The sequence below is a fragment of the Astatotilapia calliptera genome, chromosome 22 (assembly GCF_964374335.1).
Source record: "Astatotilapia calliptera chromosome 22, fAstCal68.1, whole genome shotgun sequence".
Taxonomy (NCBI): Eukaryota; Metazoa; Chordata; class Actinopteri; order Cichliformes; family Cichlidae; genus Astatotilapia; species Astatotilapia calliptera.
The window spans coordinates 27,559,672-27,581,229 of NC_137442.1; the positions used below are offsets into that span (position 1 = coordinate 27,559,672).

Here is a 21,558-nt window from a genome sequence, read left to right on the forward strand (position 1 = left end):
ACACAACTATGTGGGGATGTTTGACGACTACATGTCAAAGAACAAAGAAAATCAAGGATTTAAATACACACGAGTTAATAAGGATGAAGGGAGATACTTGGGAATACCGCTAAACTAATGACACAAGGCTAAACAACTGAACAGAATGCATATCAGACGATGACACAGCAGCAACAGATACAGAGACGGAGACTAGACAACACACAGGGAAGGCAGGGAAACACAAATACCCCAAGCAGAACATGAACTGGACATAGACATTTAATAAAACTCGAGGACTAGATTACCATTAAAAACCTACCAGCAGCACATAACCAAAACATAATTACAACAACACTGAAAAATCTGTTAAAAAATCTTTTAAGCAAGAACAAAGAACAAAAAAACTTCATACCCAGGAACCACGACAGTTTAAATATGCCTTAGTATTCAATCAATACATTTCCTGGGGATGAGATTCACTACAGCAAAAAAAAAGACAAAAAAAAGACAAAAACAGAAAAGAAATAAGATACTCGGAGCGTCAGATTTGAAAGACAGACCAGGAATTTGTTGATTTTGTAGTGAATGAAGAAAAATAAATATAATAAAATATATAATGTGTTCTTCCAACATGAACCGGGGCGTGGCTCAGGGTCAGGTTAACGAGTCAGCACAGAGGGCTGACATCATGGGTGTCCCCTATCATCAAGTAGATAGCCATCAAGCTCTCCTGTATTTATAACTGGATACATTTTAAGATTGTTTTAAGAATGGAAAGAAAATATAATATATTGAATTTACATTTGCAAATCTGTTGCTCAAGCTACACTCCTGATACATTTGATCATCATGCACTAGGCCAGGCCAATTGGCTTCAACATTTGTGATTAAATCTGCTGCATAACAAACAATTTTAGCAGTACAGACAATAAGAGAAATTAGATGCATATTTAATGTCATGTATTTTAATATATTGTCTCTCACACTGTATGTTGCAAGTTAATTGTGCTTTTCACACCGACTGGCTTAAAAAGGATGGACACACCATGTCCAACCAGGCTCAACAGTCTGAGCACTCTGCCTTCTATTGTAGTTTTGGAAGCGCCATCAGGATAATAGGGTACTTTGAGGCAGCCTTTTTGAGATACAATAGGGATAGATCATTCAGGATTTTGGATGAGGGGAGAGGGCTTTGAAATTAAATTCTGGGGGGCAATATAGAGTAGCCAATATATTAAAGTTGTGATCTTTTTTTTCCCTCACTCTCATCTCGTTATACCACACCCATCAGTTTTACACTTTTTAGTGGAAAACTATGAATTCTTCACATATCTTTAGTCTTGTATAGCACCAATTTAAAACTCACTTTTACACTACATTGAGGGACAAGGTATGTGAGGTAGTGAATCTTCGATATCTCAAGTGAAAATTTCACAGTGTACACAGCCTTATATTAGCTTACAGAATTGCTACTACGCTGTTGACTTTGAGGTTTTATATTGATAAAATAAATATTACTGTTGGTAAAATGAGTCATTTATCACTCTTCCTAATTCAAAGGAAACTATTATACATCTCTAAACATAACCATTACAAATGTAAATGATGATCTAGTTGAGTTAGAGTGTATATTGTAGAGAAAAGATCCTTTATGTCCTCATGGACACACTTTTTAAAAAGGTCCCAGTTTATTATGTTATTATTTAAATAATAATTACTTATTTTAGCTGCCTAATATATTTCTCTCAAAACACAGTTACAGTGGTAATCTTAAATAAACAGGATTGTTCATCAAGTTCAGGAGTCTTTATTCTGACAGTAGAATGGCAGAAGGCTATCCTGCATGTCAGAATACTCTTTTGAATACTTAGGTCAGGGATTTGAGCCGTCCCCTTGCTTGTTACAGCGGTCAGCCCTTGGCTAATCACCAGGGAGGTGTCTCTGTTGTTGTGGGTAATTGATGAGTGGCTGCTACAGAAGGAAAAAGTCATCATTAAATTGAAACTCTTCAGCTCTTTCACTAGAGTATTCTTTGGCTGAGGTGACTGTCAGTCTCCATGGCAACTGCAAGCTGCTGACATGTATTTGCAAAGTTGGGTGTTTAATTTCCTGCTGGCGGTGAGCAGCACACTCTGGGACTCAGAAGAGCCTTGGGTCACCTCTTGCGTGTTTATCCATGCACCCGTGGAAATGCACTTTGCCATGACTGACCAAAGAGAAGCACTCTTAGCTGTTAACCTCAATCATGTTCATGCAAGATGGATTGTTCCATTATGAAACAAATCAGTTTAAAGGAAATATTATGCCCTCTCTTTTCCTCATTACCAGGAAACCAAAACAAAAAACAAACAAACAAAAAAAAACCCAAAAGCTCACAAAGTTCACTGAAAGCTTTATTTTGTTTTCTTCACTTTTGCCTACAATTGAAGTTACGCTAGAAACACATTAGCTGCACGATAAATGTTTTAAACAACATTTGCACCAAAAAGCCAAGAAATATGTTAACACTGCAAAAGAAGCAGTATAGTGTTAAATATGATTAGCCTTGCATTTGATATTGCAGTCAGTGGTTATCAACAGATTAGCATATAACACAAATCTACATCTATTAAATTCACAAAGGCTGCTTTAATATTCTGTTTACAGTGTTAAGCTGTAGTGTATCAATGTCAAAAGTGTCAAAGTAGCTAACAATACTGATACAATGTAAATGACAGGCGTGCAAAAAATTTATAGAACCTGACAGAAGAGTAAGAAATGAATCAGATGAACTGTTCTGAACAATAAATCAGTAATAGCATTTACTAATATTTCACATCTTACAAGGCTCCCTATTGATTATCTTCTGTATCAGGAGTGAACTGCTAATGCATTTAATTATGAGTTATTATTAATCTCTGGCTCTCTTCCACAGCGCATCTTTTATCCTGTCTTCCTCTCATCTCCCTCTCCCTCATCCTGCTTCTGCCAGAGGTTTCTTCCTGGTAAAAGGGAGTTTTTCTTTCCCACTGTTGCCAAATGCTTGCTCAAACGACGTTGTTTATTGTTTGTACAATATAAAGCGCCTTTAGGCTACTGTTGTTGTGATTTGGTGAATTGAACTGATCATTGCAATTTAACCAGTTAAGCTGGAATTATTAAATTGCCCATGATAAATTACTATGACAACATAGATCGTACTACCGAAAGTCACAGAAGTAACCGTGAAGCTTAAAAACTTTAGATTGCTGCATAGCCGTGATCATCATAGTGTATTTATGTATATATGTCTGTATCTCCTTAACACGGTGCCAATCTGAGCGAATCTTTGCATGGACTTTATCACACATATTGTGATCATTAACAGCAATATAATTTTACAAAAGACTGAAGATTAAATGGTGATTTAGATTGCATGTATTATGTTAATTTCATATTCCAACAGTGAAAGCACACTGCGTCACATTCTCAGTTTGCTTTAGTTTCATGTGTCACAACACTGTATGTAACTTAATGATTACTAAAATTTGTATTTGCAAGGGAATTTTGTTCGAGAATCAAACTTTAAAAAAAAAAATGTTGGAGATGTGGAAATATCCATATGTAATGGGCATTTCCACGCAGTTTCCGTATAATACCAAAGTAAACCAATGGATCAAAGACAGTGCACTGAACATAAAAGTCTGACAAGTCTGTTTTCTGTGGTTAAAGTTCTGAAAGTTGATTAATCAATGTAAAAATACTCTTAGTGTAGTCTTTTTTGCTGATTTTAATCAGTAGCCCAGCAGGTTATATGAGAATAACTTAGAGGCAGGCATCGCTTACCCTTTTGTCATCTTTGAAATTACATCTTTGGCCACACAGCTTTTCTGTATTAAAATTTACATTTGGGAATACCAAATTCCACATACCAAAGAAGCTGTGTACCCAACCCTATTTCATCTAACACAGGACACACTTCTGTGTAATTCCTCTCTGGAGAATTTAGGCTTCCTTTTGACTATTAACAGGATATTGTTTCAGTGCCTTCCATTACAAAAAAGACTCATAATTTTCTGGAATCATAGCCCGGCACGACCTATCATGTTCAAGTTTTGGAGTCCTGAAGCTCCAGGAGGCGTGGTTTAGGACAGGAATGTTTCTTTTTGTGCCAAAATAAGGATTTAATGTTTCTGACTTAATCTTCCAAAAATAAAAGTAGTATTTATTCTGAATGGCAAGAAATAATAAATATTGCTTTGCACCTAAAATAGACTAAGTTGATTGGTTTACAGGGCTAATGGCAAAGAGATTAATGGGTTAGCAAACCGTGTGGAGCTTGAGGTCAGTGTTTTCTGTGTTACAATGTTCCTATTATTCACAGCATATTGCTAGTGTTATATAGCTATACGATTCCAGCTGTAGCAATATGGTTTATATTTGTAACTTCTTGTATATATGCAGCTAAAACCCCTGAATGAAACCCTGCTGTTCCTCTTATTTTGCACATATTCTTCTTGTTTGTTATTTATTCCTGTTGTGTCACTACTTATATGTCCTGCACAGTTGATGTGGAGCACCCACAGTGCCATTGTACATGTACAATGACAATTCTATTCTATTCAAGATACAAACTGTGTCGTATTGTCAGTTGGTGATGCAAAAACTCTACAAAGGTTTTTATCCTTGGCTCTAATCTGCTGCTGTTTTATTTGACTTTTACACTGCTGGAGTTGTAGCTACTAAAACACAGATTAGAACATTAAAAAGAGCTTTTGTTATAACTAAGATGACCTATTAAATCAACAAAAGTAAATACTGTGAACTAAACCAAAGTAATTTCCATGTCTACTTATAGTAGGCTATGGAACAGTAACATTTAATGTTCAGATGTATCGATTTTAAAGAGCTCTAATGTGCAGTTGTGACATTAGAAATTACCTGCAGTGTAAACATAATTAACAAATACGCTACTACTCTTGAGCGAAACCCCAATATTTTTAATAATTTTAATAATTTTCAGCTGCATTAGAACTTGAGTTATATTTGGACTTGGGTTGCATTGTGCTGTTATATTTTGTATACTAATTAAGGAGTTTTATCACCATTTTATCATCATTATTTAATAATGTCTCTTACTGGAGTAAGTTGGGACTTTGTGCAGAAAAACAGTCACATGTTCTGTGATGGCCCTTTCACATAGAAAGCGCCATGCACTGCAGTGACTGTTGGTTGAGCGAATGACCCCAAATTTGCTCAGTAGACACAGGTCTCTGCGAATACCACGTCATTTTTTGCGACTGTGTATGCTTATGTTTACTATATGCTCCCAGTCTCTGTCATTCCACAATTCTACTGGTATGCCCTTGACACGCCCCTTTTTATGAGAGTGTGCACAGACCCTGAAGGTTGGCTTATCAAAGAAAGTTGATAGCCGCTTTTGTGATAGCCGGTATTTTAAGCTTTTAAAGGTATTTTTTCAGGCCAGCTAAGACAAAAAAAGCCTGGCTCTATGCCTTCATGGTTTATCAAAGTGGTCAGATGTTCAGCTCAACTGCCTGAGCACCATCTCCCTGGTAAAGCTTTAAGCCTCCACATCCATTGAAGCAATATTAGATGACTAGAATGGACAAATAAAGATGGTGGTAGTATATTACTTATTTTTCAGGTTTGGACTCACACAGAGAAAATACAATTCCTTTTGTAGCTCTCTGTATCGAGCTATGGAAAGTATCTGAGTGTAAAAGAATGACAAAGCCTCATAAGCAGGGCTAATCCTGGTTGTACAGTGTAAATCATGCACATACATTTTACTTATTCATACCCTGAATTCACATGATTCATGCTTTGCTTTTTGTAGTAATTGCTAATTTAGTCAAAAAAGAAATTTACACACTCTTGTCATCCTTTGGGATAGCTACGTCTGTACATTCCAGCCAGATATCGTTTGATTTTGCAAAGATAACAGCAGCTCAGATGTATTCTGCACACCTGACAGATTTGGCACTTAGAGCTAAGCAGAGCAGGTATATACACCACATTACACTTTATATCACACATTATCACTGTAAGAAAACATACACTACAAAAAGTATCAATATCCTGCTGCAAACAGATTTTTTGTTTGTATGTTTGTTTTTCTCTTCTGACCATATCTCTGTGGGGAAGTCCACAGCCAGTCCAAAGGGAAATTGCTGAATCTGTAAACGGAACACAAACTCATATCCAAACAAACTGTAAACACTTATTTTGCTTCTCTTTCTTTTTTGCTTTTTTTTCTTAAATATTTTAGAGCCACATAGATCAAAAGCAAGGTGATGAAATATCAAGAATTATCAAATGTCAATATAAGCAAAGCGTAAAGGAAAAATACAGAACCACAGACGTACCTTGTGGTCATTTTATCTGTGACTGAAGCCAAATGTGTTGTAATGTAAAAGCTAAACATTATGTACAAATTTACATTTTTGATTCATTTTCTACTATCTTTTCATTCACAGTCTGCTCCGATGTGTTTTTACTGCTACATTAACCTCATTTAGTCAACTATGCATTTCAGCACTCACCAGTGTGACCGTGACTGTCTCGGAAATATTTCCACATGAGAGCAAATTCATATAAACTCAGATTATTATCTCTAACACAACTCTTTGTGTATGCAAAGCTGAAATGATCATTACCTTCACACTGACGGAGTTTGATTCATGTCGAGTCCCGTCATAGCACATAAATCACCACGAATGATTTAGCTCTGGCTAATGCCATCTTACTTGTCTTAAATGTGCTACAGATATTCAGTGTAACAGTTTTCTAATTTAAAAATGATCAATAATCTTAATAACCCTTGGAGCAGTTAGTTTGACATCAGGATGGAAGTCTAGAAAATGAGATAAAGCCAGTCTCAGTCAGAACAATAGACCAATACAATGAGTGAAGTGTTGTGGCTGCCGACAGTGTTCTTCCACTGGCAGGTTTATCCTCCTTTAGTGATTCTGCTCAGAGGCTTTCTGTGCGCTTGACACCACTACAGAAAGTCAAGTAGGTAAGCAGAGAAGAAGCCCATGGAAATCCAAACACAAGTGGTTTGATGCTATTCTGTCTTTTTCTAAGCACAAACCCCATAGAGTGGGCTCCATTCTGATTCTACATCTGTTATGACAGACCTTTTTCAAATCCACTGAGTCCAAAATTGTCTTTCAGCACACACCACGTGTCTCTTTTTAAAACAAAGAAAAATACAAAAAAATACCCAAAGGGTGGTTGAATCACACGGAATACCAAACAAGAATTCCCTGCTTCTCCATGTAGAGAGTTGCTGCCATTGTGCAACAAACTACACTGTAATTCATCATCCAGCTGTCGGTGGGCAAGAGTTGTGTGATTCTCCTCTGTAAGGCTCACTTATTATGAGATGATGTTAAATGTACAAATGGAAAGAGTTAATCTCCAAAATTCTTACTTTTCAGTTTTTTAATCCACATCAGATGTCTCTGATGAAATGGCAAAGTCGGATTTGAAAAGGCCATTGTTTTAAACTTTTGGCTTTTTGTACATCAGTCATTCTCTGCTCGATTATAGTACCAAGATAAATGCCATATGAATGACATTTTTTGAGACAGACTCCTTCAGGGATTTCTTTGCCCTTTTTGCGTCATCAGAAAGTTCAGCTTTCGATCCCTAAATTATGAACTGTTTCATTATCTTGATAAAACATTTTAGGCCATCAATATCATTCTACTCTCAGTGCCTCTGTAAGGCATCACTTTGAGGGGGGACAGTAAGAACTTTAATAGAAAGTGGAACTTGTTTTCCATTACCTTTAATTATTCATTTGAATGTCTCGTTTGACAGCCAAATTAGAGAGAATAAAACAAGATTTGCCTATGTCAACTCTTCCTTTGAAAATATCTCTTAAAACTCTGTTGTGGAGATCTGGGTGACTTCTGATTGGAGATCTTGCTGGATCCTCCTTGAACGAGAGCAATGGGGGACCCGGTCCATGCCTAGTCATGCCGGCTTCTTTCCTGCTTCTGTTGGAGCACAGATGGACACTGGCTCCCTGGTGGTGTTGTGGCCTCTGGTCAGACTGTTTTGCTCCACACGGGTCCGACAGGGGAGGCAGAAATCCCTGAAGCATCGCTTGAAATTTTCATCCAAAAATGCATAGAGGACAGGATTGAGGCTACTGTTGGTATACCCCAAAGCGATGCACAGATGCCAGCTAGCTATCACAAAGGGATTCCTGCTGTCAATTTCTATCATGGTCTTCACAATGATGAATATGTGAATGGGGGTCCAGCAGATGATAAAGGCCGCCACCACCACCAGGACCATGCGGGTAATGCGGCGCATGTTGCGGTCTTTCTCCTTGGAGCCTGAGAGCAGACGAACACTCCTCAGACGCAGGATCATCAGACCATAGCATATGGTGATGACCATCACAGGCCCCACAAAAGCAAAGATGAAGACGCAGATCTTTGTCACCGTGTCCCAATACCAGTCAGGCTCAGGAAACTTTAACATGCAAGTGGTTTTACCTGAAAAAAAAAAGAACAGTTACATTTTGATGGCGTTAGACAAAATAGGGCTGATGTTAATTAACATCTGTGAAAGATCAGAGCAAAAACCACAGGATTCAAATCCAAAAAACTGCAGTGAAGGCTGTGGTACAAGATCAAGAACCTTTCGTGTGTAGTGCAGACTTTTAAATTCAGACAGTCTGTCATGGAAGGTTTCATAATGTTGCACTCAACTGTTCACACAATAAGAGATAAAAAGTCCCCTAAAGTGCTGAAGAAGAGAGAATAAAGCAAAAGCTAATAACTTTTCAAAAGTTATAGAAGCAATTACACATGTAGTGACATGTAATTTACGTGTAACTTTAGGCACACACTTATAGAAAATAAGGTTAGGTAAACTTACAGCTGGATTTTACTTGTGTGGGCAACTCAAACTTTAATATCATCCCAGTACAGACCTGCATCACTGAATTTATACACACATTTTATGCATGTGCACCCAGTTATTTTTATAGTTTGTCTTTTCAACCATCACAATGAATACACTACTGTACAATCCCTTCACTCTTTATATTTTAATTTTTTGGAAGATTAGTCACTACTTGCACATTTCACGTTTCCTTGCTGTTAGGCTGATCACTGCACTTTTGCATCCCCGGAGAGGGAACAGGACTGAACATATCGATCGACTGACTGATTGAGTTGAACTCTCTGTTCTCTCAGCCTCATGTTCACATTCTGCAGCATCTTCCTCTTTTTGTTCTTTTAACCCGTTTTTGTCTGAACAGAATAGAACATTGCACACACGAGGGAGACTGTGGCCAAAAACTCCTTATGTTTCTGCTCCACTGTTCAACAGTTTTTCAGTTTCTCCCTGGAGCAGGATGGAAAATAATCTGAAAGGGAGTTTAGTTGTAGTCTTGCAATCAGCGACCCTGCAAAGAGCCCCCATCTTTGAGAAATCTAATAAGTTATATCTGAAAACATTGACTGATAATAACATATTGTTTTTAGCTGTAAGAGGGTGGCAGACTTTCGCAATCTTTTCAAAGTTTTCTGGCATGGTAGTCTTCAGTTGATCTTTGTCAAGAGCAGTGTATAGAATAGGTTTTAAGTCAGGATCAACCAAATTTAAGCCTAGACTCAACTATTTCCAGTTTTATTCATTGGCATGCATGTCTGATTTGCAGCAACACTGAATCAAAATAAAAAGAATTTAAATTATATTAAATTATGAAAATCAATAAAGCTGTAACGTCAACACCTTCACGGTCAAGCAGTCTAATTAGGTATTAACAAAGTGAAAAGAGGTCTTCAACAAAGCAAAGAAAGGTATTTCTTTGAAAATGAGAGCAATGCTCACGTTGCTAGGTTTTTTGTGAAGATTCAACTACTTTTAAATGATCTCGCCACTCGCGACGCTGACCATGGTAAACACAAACTGTACATCCAATGGCAGCGGTAGACATTTCCTCCTAATCAGAGACAAAATCTCCCAATCAACTCCTCACTGCTGTGTACGCTCAGCTGCTTGCAAAGCGTCTGCTCAATTTAAACCCTTTAAATGACACGAGACGCCGTCTTCAGCGTTAGAAGCTGTACAGGAATGTCCAAGTGAAACGAAGGCTTAAGCTGAAATGGCACAACTTTGTTACAGCTGGTGCATTTGTTACAATGTTTGTCTTTGTGCAGCACTAATAGCTATGTGTTGACTGTCTGCTGCGTGGTTTGAAGGATCAGCAGTGACTTTATATGACTTTAACACACAACAAGGTGAGCCTTGAGCTGCTAACTCTGTAGCTACAGACTGTGAGAAACCCAATAACATGTACAGGAGCCTAAATAAAACAAGATGTGGACCCAAGGATAAAGTCTGGATTTGCTGTAACTCTGTTTCACCCCTCTGAGTCTTTCACAGAAACATCAGCTAGGGTGCAGAGATACAGCAGTTTCTCCAAACTGTCTGATAAAAAGATCACCTCATTATCACTCTATTGCACATCATAGTGGGACATACCTCATAATGGCCAACAGCTATACTCTAACAATACAACTGATTAAGCTGTAATTTTATGTACTGATTTTCAGGCAGCTCGTTGCAAGACTGAGTGTTAGATGAGAGAGGAAGCGTCTCCTCCACCCACATTTTGTATTGACTTTATAGGGCTATAAAATGTGTTATGCTTCATCCCTAATTGTCCTTACTTTTTGGCACTGAGGACAATCTTTGGCAAAGCAGAGACTGATCTTCAGAGAATTCACAGACATTATCATATTGTCTATAAGCCATCAAGAGCGAACTGAACAAATACCAAATTAGCTTCAGACAGAAAAGAAAAATTCCAATTAATACTAGTATAATCAATTTAGCTGATTCTGTGGGAGAATAAACTGTTTTGGTGGTAATTATTAGATATTACAAAATCACAAGTTAGAATCATTAATGGTATTTTCTATGCTTTTCTTGCTTTAGTTTGGGTTAGCAAGGTGCATATTTGGAGTAGCTCATTCACTCTATGTAAATGTAACTTCCTCATATGGAAAGTGGTAGTGTTTTATTTTTCAGTGCCAATTCTTAATGCTTGGTCAGGACCAGTGCGCTTCACTTTATATAAAATGGGCTCTGAACACCTCAGGAACACACTATTCGGTCTATAATTGATGAATCCTGCTTCAGGGCCCAAACTACTCTGCATTTAATAAGGCTGTTGTGTTTTTAACATGTTTTAATGATTTGTATCTTGTTCTATTTAATCTCAACAAGCCCCTAAAAACAGGCAGTGATCACTGTCGGCCTCTCTCGGTGTTTATTGTCACTGTTCATTTTAACGCTCAGTTTTTAAAATCTTACGATGTAACTACGGCCCAGCCAATGCAGCAGTATATTAATGACTAACCTCGTATTGTGGATGGATTATCTCGGTTGTTCTCCCACCCTCACGTTAACATTTATTGAGTGGAAAAAAGTTAGCATTCATCCTCCACCTTCACTGTTTATATTAAGCTAACATAGCTATGTCGCTAGCGATCACGTAGCACATCGTTATATATCAGCTAGCCAAACTAAAGTAACCCTACAAACGCCACTGCTGTTTACTTTCCTGTCTTCATTTATGTCGGAAGTGATAGCAGAGCTGTACGTCTTAATTTGTTTTAGAAATTTCTCAGTCAGGACGGGCTATATTATATTTAGATGGAAATTAGTGACCTAACTCCTTGCTAACTTCTAACTCCGTTAAGTTTAATAAATTCCGTTTTCATGGATGTCTGGATGCTAAACTTAATTGTTACATCTGGTAGAGCAGCCACAATGATTATTTTATTACAGATGAAAGAATTTAAACAGTTTTCAACTCTCAGTGATGCCGCAGTGATCGTTTGGCTTATGGACCTGCAGCGGAGTTTGGGCCCAGACACGGCTAATGACGTCACACTTAAAACACCTTAAACTACCTTAAACTTATCACTTCAATGCATCCTGTCAGACACAACTTCTCAGCTGTCACTGCTAAATGTCTGTTAGATTACTTTTTAAAATTTTAATTGCCTTGGGCAGCAGATATGTGATTTTTGGAACACACTGTGAAGTCTCTAGTAGGATTACACAACTGAGGATTACACACTTTGCTAAATAAAGGGCACACTACCTCCTATACCGGCAACTATATTTCGGCAATAGTATTTCAGCGATACATAGTTGTTTTTTTTCTACATTATGTTCCTTCAAAGATGTGCTAAAGGTTATCAGAGAAGGCTGTGACTTCATTACCAAATACATTTATTTGGAAAAATGAGTAATCCTCATGCAATCTTGTACTTACTTTGTGGCACCAAACAAAAGAAGACATCTGGAAAAGCAGTTCAAAAGGACCTACCCTCAACTACAGAATCTGTCTCCTGGAACATATTACCTTAGGTTTCATTAGACAGTTTTTGTATCAAGTAGTGTAGATGCTTCAGAGGCTCTTCTCCTTGCTCTTAGAATACACAATGGACAGTTCAGAGTATTGATTCAGAATCAGTTGCCGCTATTGTTGCATTTCCTTGTGTACAGTTTCATTTCCAACTAAAGGACCACAAGGTTTGCCTGATAGATGCAAATTATTCAAATGAATGCAGAATTACCTTTGTTCTCCACTACGACAACCAGCACTCAGTAACCATACATATTCAGCCTTATTTTTGATACAATATAAATTAATTCAGAAATCATCTTAAAATATTACCAAGAGGTAAAGAACATGGACTTGCAGTCTTACCATTGTCTGCCACTTTGGTCACAGCCATGATCATGACAGGCACACCAATTGCCGAGGACAGGACCCAGATGAGTATGTTGATCAACTTGGCCTTGACAGGCGTCCGAAACTCCAGCGCCCTGACTGGGTGGCACACGGCGATGTAGCGATCTACACTCATCATTGTGAGGGTGAAGATACTTGTGAACATGTTGTAGTAGTCGATGGCAATAATGAGCTTGCAGAGGACATCCCCAAATGGCCAGGTGTTCATGAGGTATTTGGCGCTCTGGAAGGGCAGCGTGCTGGTGGCCAAGGCATCGGCAAGAGCTAGATTGAAGATGTAGATATTTGTGGCAGTGTTCATCTTGGTGTATCTGGTTGTGGTCACAAAGTAGACAGAAGGTGTAGTAAAAGTTAAAAAGAAACTGATATTTTTTAACGATTTTTTTCCCCAGTCAAAAACAGGTTATTTCAGATCATCTCACAGTTGCCTCCCTGGTCCAGTCTACTTGCAGCTGCTGTTGAACTGAAAATCATATAGTTATTTGGGTATAATTTATTAGCTTGTTGGAGAGAGAAATAGTGTATGTAGAGAATAGATGACATAAAGGCCCATGAATTGAGATTTGAATAGAAAAAAATTGTCATTTGTGTTACTGGTGCATTTTTGTCCTTTCTTAATAATAATAATAATAATAATAATAATAATAATAATAATAATTATAATGTATACTTTATTCATCCTCGTGGGGAAATTACTTTCTCTGCATTTGACCCATTCACTCAGTGAAGCAGTGGGCAGCCACTAAGCAGGCGCCCAGGGAGCAGTGTGTAGGGACGGTACCTTGCTCAGGGGTACCTCAGGGTAGCCGTTCAGTGGATTTGAACATCCAAACTTCCGATCATGGGGCGACCATTCTACCAACTGAGCTTCATCAGGGAAAACGGTTATTTCAATTATTCTGTTACCTACTTTAGATCCATTTTACCTCTAGTCATTTTCATAAAGTTATTATAGAAATAATTAGATATAATTCCATGTTGGAATTGATTACAAACAAAGGCTTAGTTTAATTTATGACTGCACTGCCTTGCTAATTTCCAGATTACCAAATCCCAAAAATAAACTACAAGTTAATTGCTTTTCTCCTCAGATCCAAAGTTAAAATACAGTGGGGCAAAAAAGTATTTAGTCAGCCACCGATTGTGCAAGTTCCCCCACCTAAAATGATGACAGAGGTCAGTAATTTGCACCAGAGGTACACTTCAACTGTGAGAGACAGAATATGAAAGAAAAATCCATGAATTCACATGGTAGGATTTGTAAAGAATTTATTCGTAAATTAGGGTGGAAAATAAGTATTTGGTCACCTCAAACAAGGAAAATCTCTGGCCCTCACAGACCTGTAACGTCTCCTGTAAGAAGCTTTTCTGTCCCCCACTCGTTACCTGTATGAATGGCACCTGTTTGAACTCATCATCTGTATAAAAGACACCTGTCCACAGCCTCAAACAGTCAGACTCCAAACTCCGCCATGGCCAAGACCAAAGAGCTTTTGAAGGACACCAGGAAAAGTATTGTAGACCTGCACCAGACGGGGAAGAGTGAATCTACAATAGGCAAGCAGCTTGGTGTGAAAAAATCAACTGTGGGAGCAATCATCAGAAAATGGAAGACATACAAGACCACTGATAATCTCCCTCGATCTGGGGCTCCACGCAAGATCTCATCCCGTGGGGTCAAAATGATCATGAGAACGGTGAGCAAAGATCCCAGAACCACACGGGGGGACCTGGTGAATGACCTGCAGAGAGCTGGGACCAAAGTAACAAAGGTCACCATCAGTAACACACTACAACGGCAGGGAATCACATCCCGCAGTGCCAGACGTGTTCCGCTGCTGAAACCAGTGCATGTCCAGGCCCGTCTGAAGTTTGCCAGAGAGCACATGGATGATACAGCAGAGGATTGGGAGAATGTCATGTGGTCAGATGAAACCAAAGTAGAACTTTTTGGTATAAACTCAACTCGTCGTGTTTGGAGGAAGAAGAATACTGAGTTGCATCCCAAGAACACCATACCTACTGTGAAGCATGGGGGTGGAAACATCATGCTATGGGGCTGTTTTTCTGCCAAGGGGACAGGACGACTGATCCGTGTTAAGGACAGAATGAATGGGGCCATGTATCGTGAGATTTTGAGCCAAAACCTCCTTCCATCAGTGAAAACTTTGAAGATGAAACGAGGCTGGGTCTTCCAACATGACAATGATCCAAAACACACCGCCCGGGCAACAAAGGAGTGGCTCCGTAAGAAGCATTTGAAAGTCCTGGAGTGGCCTAGCCAGTCTCCAGACCTCAACCCCATAGAAAATCTGTGGCGGGAGTTGAAAGTCCGTGTTGCTCGGCGACAGCCCCAAAACATCACTGCTCTCGAGAAGATCTGCATGGAGGAATGGGCCAAAATACCAGCTACTGTGTGTGCAAACCTGGTAAAGACCTATAGTAAACGTTTGACCTCTGTTATTGCCAACAAAGGTTATGTTACAAAGTATTGAGTTGTATTTTTGTTATTGACCAAATACTTATTTTCCACCCTGATTTACGAATAAATTCTTTACAAATCCTACCATGTGGATTCATGGATTTTTCTTTCACATTCTGTCTCTCACAGTTGAAGTGTACCTCTGGTGCAAATTACTGACCTCTGTCATCATTTTAGGTGGGGGAACTTGCACAATCGGTGGCTGACTAAATACTTTTTTGCCCCACTGTAAGAACTGAAACCAAGGATTCAAAGCCAACACTAGAACAGCAACTCATTCAAACTCCATAAACCCAAAACAGTCACTGCAACTCAAACACAACAAGTAACAAGTGTCTGGAATATTAATGACATTTAATTAGGGGTCAAAACCTCATCATTAACAATAATTAAAGGCTAGGAGCGTAATTAATAATAATAATAATTAATAAGTTATTATTTCAGATCTCATAGAAACTCAAAGGTTTTGGGATTAAAATCCAGGACGGTGACAGTTTTATTAACCCAAATTCACACTGGCGTGCTCATAGTACAAAAGAGATTCAAGTCACATGCTTCATTTGTAGCTCATTTCCAGCATATTTTCTTTGTAGTCTATAATTTTAACAAGAAAAAAATGTTGCTTTTCCCCCCCCCCCCATTTCTATCTTTAACTTTTTAACATTGGAGATATTGACATTTAATTTTATAGCAGAAAAAGATAACAATATTATTGTAAAGCCTAAACCATGCTCAAGCAGAACATCAGCTAGTGGAAGCCAACCTCATTTGTACCTGTCCATGATTCTATAGTGGAATCACTGTGGCTTTTTATTTGTGTTGATATGTAAAAAATGTAAAAATAAATGTATGAGAGGCTAAGCCATAAAAGGTTAACTAGAGACAATGCATCTCAGGACATGTTAAAGTCGTTTAAGTACTTTCTGCAGGGAGTAATTATTGTATTACTTTTTCAAAAGCTTATAGGTAATATGTAACAGATTACTTAATACAGATTACTTAATACACTGTTATTTCTGCATGAGGGGAACCCTCATGCAGAAATAATTGTGTAGGAAATGCAGATCAATAGTGCAAAATATACTGTAGATACATTTAATGTGGGTTTCACTATTTGCACTATTTACAAGCTCCTACAGCTTGTAAATAGACTGCAAACTGCTGTTGTGACCCATTGTAGAGCCAAAGCAGTAGATAGGTCATCATACTCTCAAATGTTTTAGTGAGTCTTTTTTCAAGCCACAACATGTAGTGAGAGCTCAATAAATTAGAGGGGTTTGTATCCAATAACTCAATCACAGTCGTTTATATTTTAAAATCTAATTCTATTGAATCAATAGATCTTTTTTCTGTGTCCTTTTAGATACACTAACAACCATGACTGAATCACTTTGATACAAAAAAAAATCTACTTTAATGCCGGCATTTCATTTTTTTTTTCATTAACTGGTTCTAGATTATTATGAGATAAATCATAATTAGGCCATGTCATTTTTTTAAGTTGTAGAACAGTTGCAGCGTGTCAAATTAGGTCAGGCCTTAAGAGTTAAATCATCTTTGGGAGTTTTTCCACTACAAGTATATTAATGAAAGAACTCTGTAGTCTGATAGAAAAGATTTCTTAAAGTAATAAATTAGTCTAAAGCGAATGTCGGCTTAATCAGGAATTTATAATTACAAATGCTGTCAAAACGTCTCAACAGCTGCTCTATTATTCACTCTCAGCATCAGCTTTAGTCTCTAAATGACATCAATGTTTCATTTCAATCTGTTTCTTTTTTTCAGCTGAAGGTAAAACTGACACAGACCATTAACAAATTAGTAATTATTTATAAGAGCAACGGGCTTTATCATAATTCATAAAAGGAAAACTACTGGTGTAATTAATTAGAGGCTGCATTTAATTCTTGTGTTCCATGTCAAAGAAGCTGCTAGTTTTTTTGTTCCATGCAAGTGGCTATCTTATCTTTTACACCTCTTACTAATTATGGAGGGAAAATTGCCATCAAATATGAAATGTTAATCATTCAGGAGGCTATGCAGAGACTGAATAACTAGCAGTAGCACACAGAAGATTTTGCAGAAATTACCTACAGTAATTCAGTGCAGCAACACAGAAAAGTCAAACTTATGATAGAGTTAGTTTTGAATTTCAAAAGGACAATGGTGGAATGGAAAGGCCAGAAATATAATGCATCCAAATGACTTTGCACACATCAGAGACATATTGAACACTGTGGGAGTGCCTGAAAAAACAGTTAGCTGTGAGGTACCACCAGTTAGAGCTACAGCATTCTTCTTCCCTGAATGTCTAATCATTCTGCAAACTTTCTAAAATGATATAACTGCACCTTGTCATCTATTTTTTTTCCTGCTGCACCAATTTAATTCTCCTTCCTCATTCCTGCCTTTATCATCCCTCTTTCTCTTTCTTTTTCTTTTTCTTTGGCCATGAAGAGTCAACCAAACACTTATCCGTAGACTTTGCCAATTGCTCTCAGAAGAACTGAAGAAGCTTCTCGGATGAGAAGTGATACATCTTCAAGGAACCTTAAAGAAGTACAGACGCTTGTACTTGCAACTTGTAGGGGATTCTCAGTGATATAACACCCACTCTGATATGACATAATAGTGGAAATAGTGGAAATGACACGGTAGTAGGATTGTTCAAATTTGAGTATATAAATCAGGTTTTGGCTGTAGACTATTTCGCTGACATTTTAGTCCCTCAAACCATGTAATACAACAAGCCTCATTCACTCGTTCATACAAGCAGCTCATCTATACTTAAGTGCTTTTTATCTAGCATTCACACACACATTCCTACTCCGATGGATGCGGTCAGAGAACAACTTGGGGTTAGTTGACCCAAGGATATTTGGCATGCAGACTAGAGCAACCAGGGATTGAAACACCTGGTCAGAACAACCTTCTGATTAAGAGATGCCCTGCTGTAGCTCCTGAGGTATAGCCACTGCCAAGCTGTGTCAGATCCATGCTAGTATGCACTAGCTTGGCTGGATTGTAAGAAATCAAAAAACAAAATGTCACGAAGAAGGGAAAAGCGCCTGCATGGAAGGCTCTGTTTTAGTATTATTGCTTTGGTTTGGACTGCACAGTATGCATGCTCTCAGCAGGCAACAAGCAAAAGACACATTGACATTCAACATAAATTTTACACCAGACACTGACAGGTTGTTATGCAGAAGTATTTTTCTGATAGGCACTAATACAAGTGGTCCTGAGGTTCAGTCACAGTCAGCTTTCAGCATATAAAGGTGACAGGCGGAAAATCTTGTTCCTGTAGTTTAATCACATTTTTGTTTGTTTGCTTGTTTTGGGTTAAAACCACGGGCATCATGCTAAGTGGCTGTCACAGCTATCCAATCATTTCCTCTTCAACAGTAATGAAACACAGAATGAAAAAAGAAGTCTCAGAGCAGTGGGCTGCAGCGGGGGTCCCTGACCTTCACTTCTAAGCAAACGATGATGCACACTGAGAGTGTCTTAGTAATGCTATCCATCCTGTTTCCTGGGCTCTGAAGGTAATTTCTGCTTGTTCACCTTGTCAGCACACCAGTGATCCCAACAAGTGATCCCTTAGCTTACCTAGATCCCTTAATCAAATATTGACAGCTCAGAATTATATAAATCCCAACAAACCAGGAAGGATGTAGAAACACAGAGTCAGACACTGATAAAAATTAAATATCTTTTTTTTTGGATCATGAAGAATCCATTGCACACAGCCTTATACTTTTAACCATTAAAGAAAGACATGTTATGAAATAATTATCATGATTTCTTGGGCTTCTAATTTCTTTTTTTCACTTTTTTAAGATCTTTATACCATTTTTGCCTGCATATATCATTTTTTTTCTCATGCTTAGAAATGTATGATGATGACATCCCTACAAGCATGTACCTGTACAGGTGCCTATACTATGACTCAGTTTCAACATACCCTGGATATATTTACTTAATCTGCCTTCATTTATCTTAATATCAGCAATCAGGCTAAGTGGCATATGAAGGTTGTAATTAAGTTGAAAAGTCAACCCAGGGATTCCCAATCTGGGTACAAGCGTATTCATATGAAATTGGTGGGACTGGCAGCATCTGAACAGTCACAAGCATGGGTAGGTCTGCTTGCAGCAGAGTGAGCGATTTCACGAAGGCACGGTGTGTTGCTATTTGATTTCTTTTAGCCTATTTCACAGGTGCTGTTCAAGTAATTTTTTATTCAACAGCTTTGGCAATAATCAGGCCTTGGTGTGGGTAGTGAAATTGAGCTCAGCTTTAATAAAAGATGTGGTTAATCACATTTAATTCATGATTTAACAAGGTGGAAGGACAATTACTTTTTATTACTTTAGGGCCAAGTTGATTCGGATAGTTTTCTTTTTAAAAAAAATAAATAAAACCCTTAAAAACGTTGTGTTTACTTTGTATTTACTACTTGTTTCTGCACTGTATTGTGATGCATAGAACACTAAAATTGTAGTTGTGGCCAGCTAACAGAAAAATAAGAAAAAAAGAAAATTAAGGAGTACAGTACTATTTTCTATATTCCTTACTGATGTACATCAGGGGATGACAAAGACTTACTAGCCAGTAAAAAACTGTGGAGCCTTGTACTATCTGTGTACTGATATCCTGGCAATCTTCCAGGGATGTTGACACTACAGGGAGTGCAGAATTATTAGGCAAATGAGTAGTTTGTCCACATCATCCTCTTCATGCATGTTGTCTTACTCCAAGCTATATAGGCTCGAAAGCCTACTACCAATTAAGCATATTAGGTGATGTGCATCGCTGTAATGAGAAGGGGTGTGGTCTAATGACATCAACACCCTATATCAGGTGTGCATAATTATTAGGCAACGTCCTTTCCTTTGGCAAAATGGGTCAAAAGAAGGACTTGACAGGCTCAGAAAAGTCAAAAATAGTGAGATATCTTGCAGAGGGATGCAGCAGTCTCAAAACTGCAAAGCTTCTGAAGCGTGATCATCGAACAATCAAGCGTTTCATTCAAAATAGTCAACAGGGTCGCAAGAAGCGTGTGGAAAAACCAAGGTGCAAAATAACTGCCCATGAACTGAGAAAAGTCGAGCGTGCAGCTGCCAAGATGCCACTTGCCACCAGTTTGGCCATATTTCAGAGCTGCAACATCACTGGAGTGCCCAAAAGCACAAGGTGTGCAATACTCAGAGACATGGCCAAGGTAAGAAAGGCTGAAAGACGACCACCAGTGAACAAGACACACAAGCTGAAACGTCAAGACTGGGCCAAGAAATATCTCAATACTGGTTTTTCTAAGGTTTTATGGACTGATGAAATGAGAGTGAGTCTTGATGGGCCAGATGGATGGGCCCGTGGCTGGATTGGTAAAGGGCAGAGAGCTCCAGTCCGACTCAGACGCCAGCAAGGTGGAGGTGGAGTACTGGTTTGGGCTGGTATCATCAAAGATGAGCTTGTGGGGCCTTTTCAGGTTGAGGATGGAGTCAAGCTCAACTCCCAGTCCTACTGCTAGTTTGTGGAAGACACCTTCTTCAAGCAGTGGTACAGGAAGAAGTCTGCATCCTTCAAGAAAAACATGATTTTCATGCAGGACAATGCTCCATCACACGCGTCCAAGTACTCCACAGCGTGGCTGGCAAGAAAGGGTATAAAAGAAGAAAAACTAATGACATGGCCACCTTGTTCACCTGATCTGAACCCCATTGAGAACCTGTGGTCCATCATCAAATGTGAGATTTACAAGGAGGGAAAACAGTACACCTCTCTGAACAGTGTCTGGGAGGCTGTGGTTGCTGCTGCACGCAATGTTGATGGTGAACAGATCAAAACACTGACAGAATCCATGGATGGCAGGCTTTTGAGAGTCCTTGCAAAGAAAGGTGGCTATATTGGTCGCTGATTTGTTTTTGTTTTGTTTTTGAATGTCAGAAATGTATATTTGTGAATGTGGAGATGTTATATTGGTTTCACTGGTAAAAATAAATAATTGTAATGGGTATATATTTGTTTTTTGTTAAGTTGCCTAATAATTATGCACAGTAATAGTCACCTGCACACACAGAAATCCCCCTAAAATAGCTAAAACTAAAAACCAACTAAAAACTACTTCCAAAAACATTCAGCTTTGATATTAATGAGTTTTTTGGGTTCATTGAGAACATGGTTGTTGTTCAATAATACAATTATTCCTCAAAAATACAACTTGCCTAATAATTCTGCACTCCCTGTATTTTGTGGAGGACTGGTTGTTTAGTACATCCCATACCTCTTTAATTTGGAACAGAACCTGCTC

The 21,558-nt window shown here is 38.3% G+C and overlaps 1 protein-coding gene across 1 annotated transcript in view; it reads right to left on the bottom strand.

Moving 5' to 3' along the window:
• Nucleotides 1-2,362: 2,362 nt before the first annotated feature.
• oprd1a (opioid receptor, delta 1a) overlaps nt 2,363-21,558 on the bottom strand; it is a 30,978-nt gene continuing 11,782 nt past the window's right edge. The window contains exons 2-3 of the mRNA XM_026156587.2: nt 12,719-13,074; nt 2,363-8,477 (exon numbers count right to left, since the gene is read on the bottom strand). Of these exons, the coding sequence (XP_026012372.2) occupies nt 7,948-8,477; nt 12,719-13,074 (886 nt within the window). The 3' untranslated portion in view covers nt 2,363-7,947. The remainder of the gene's footprint in view (nt 8,478-12,718; nt 13,075-21,558) is intronic.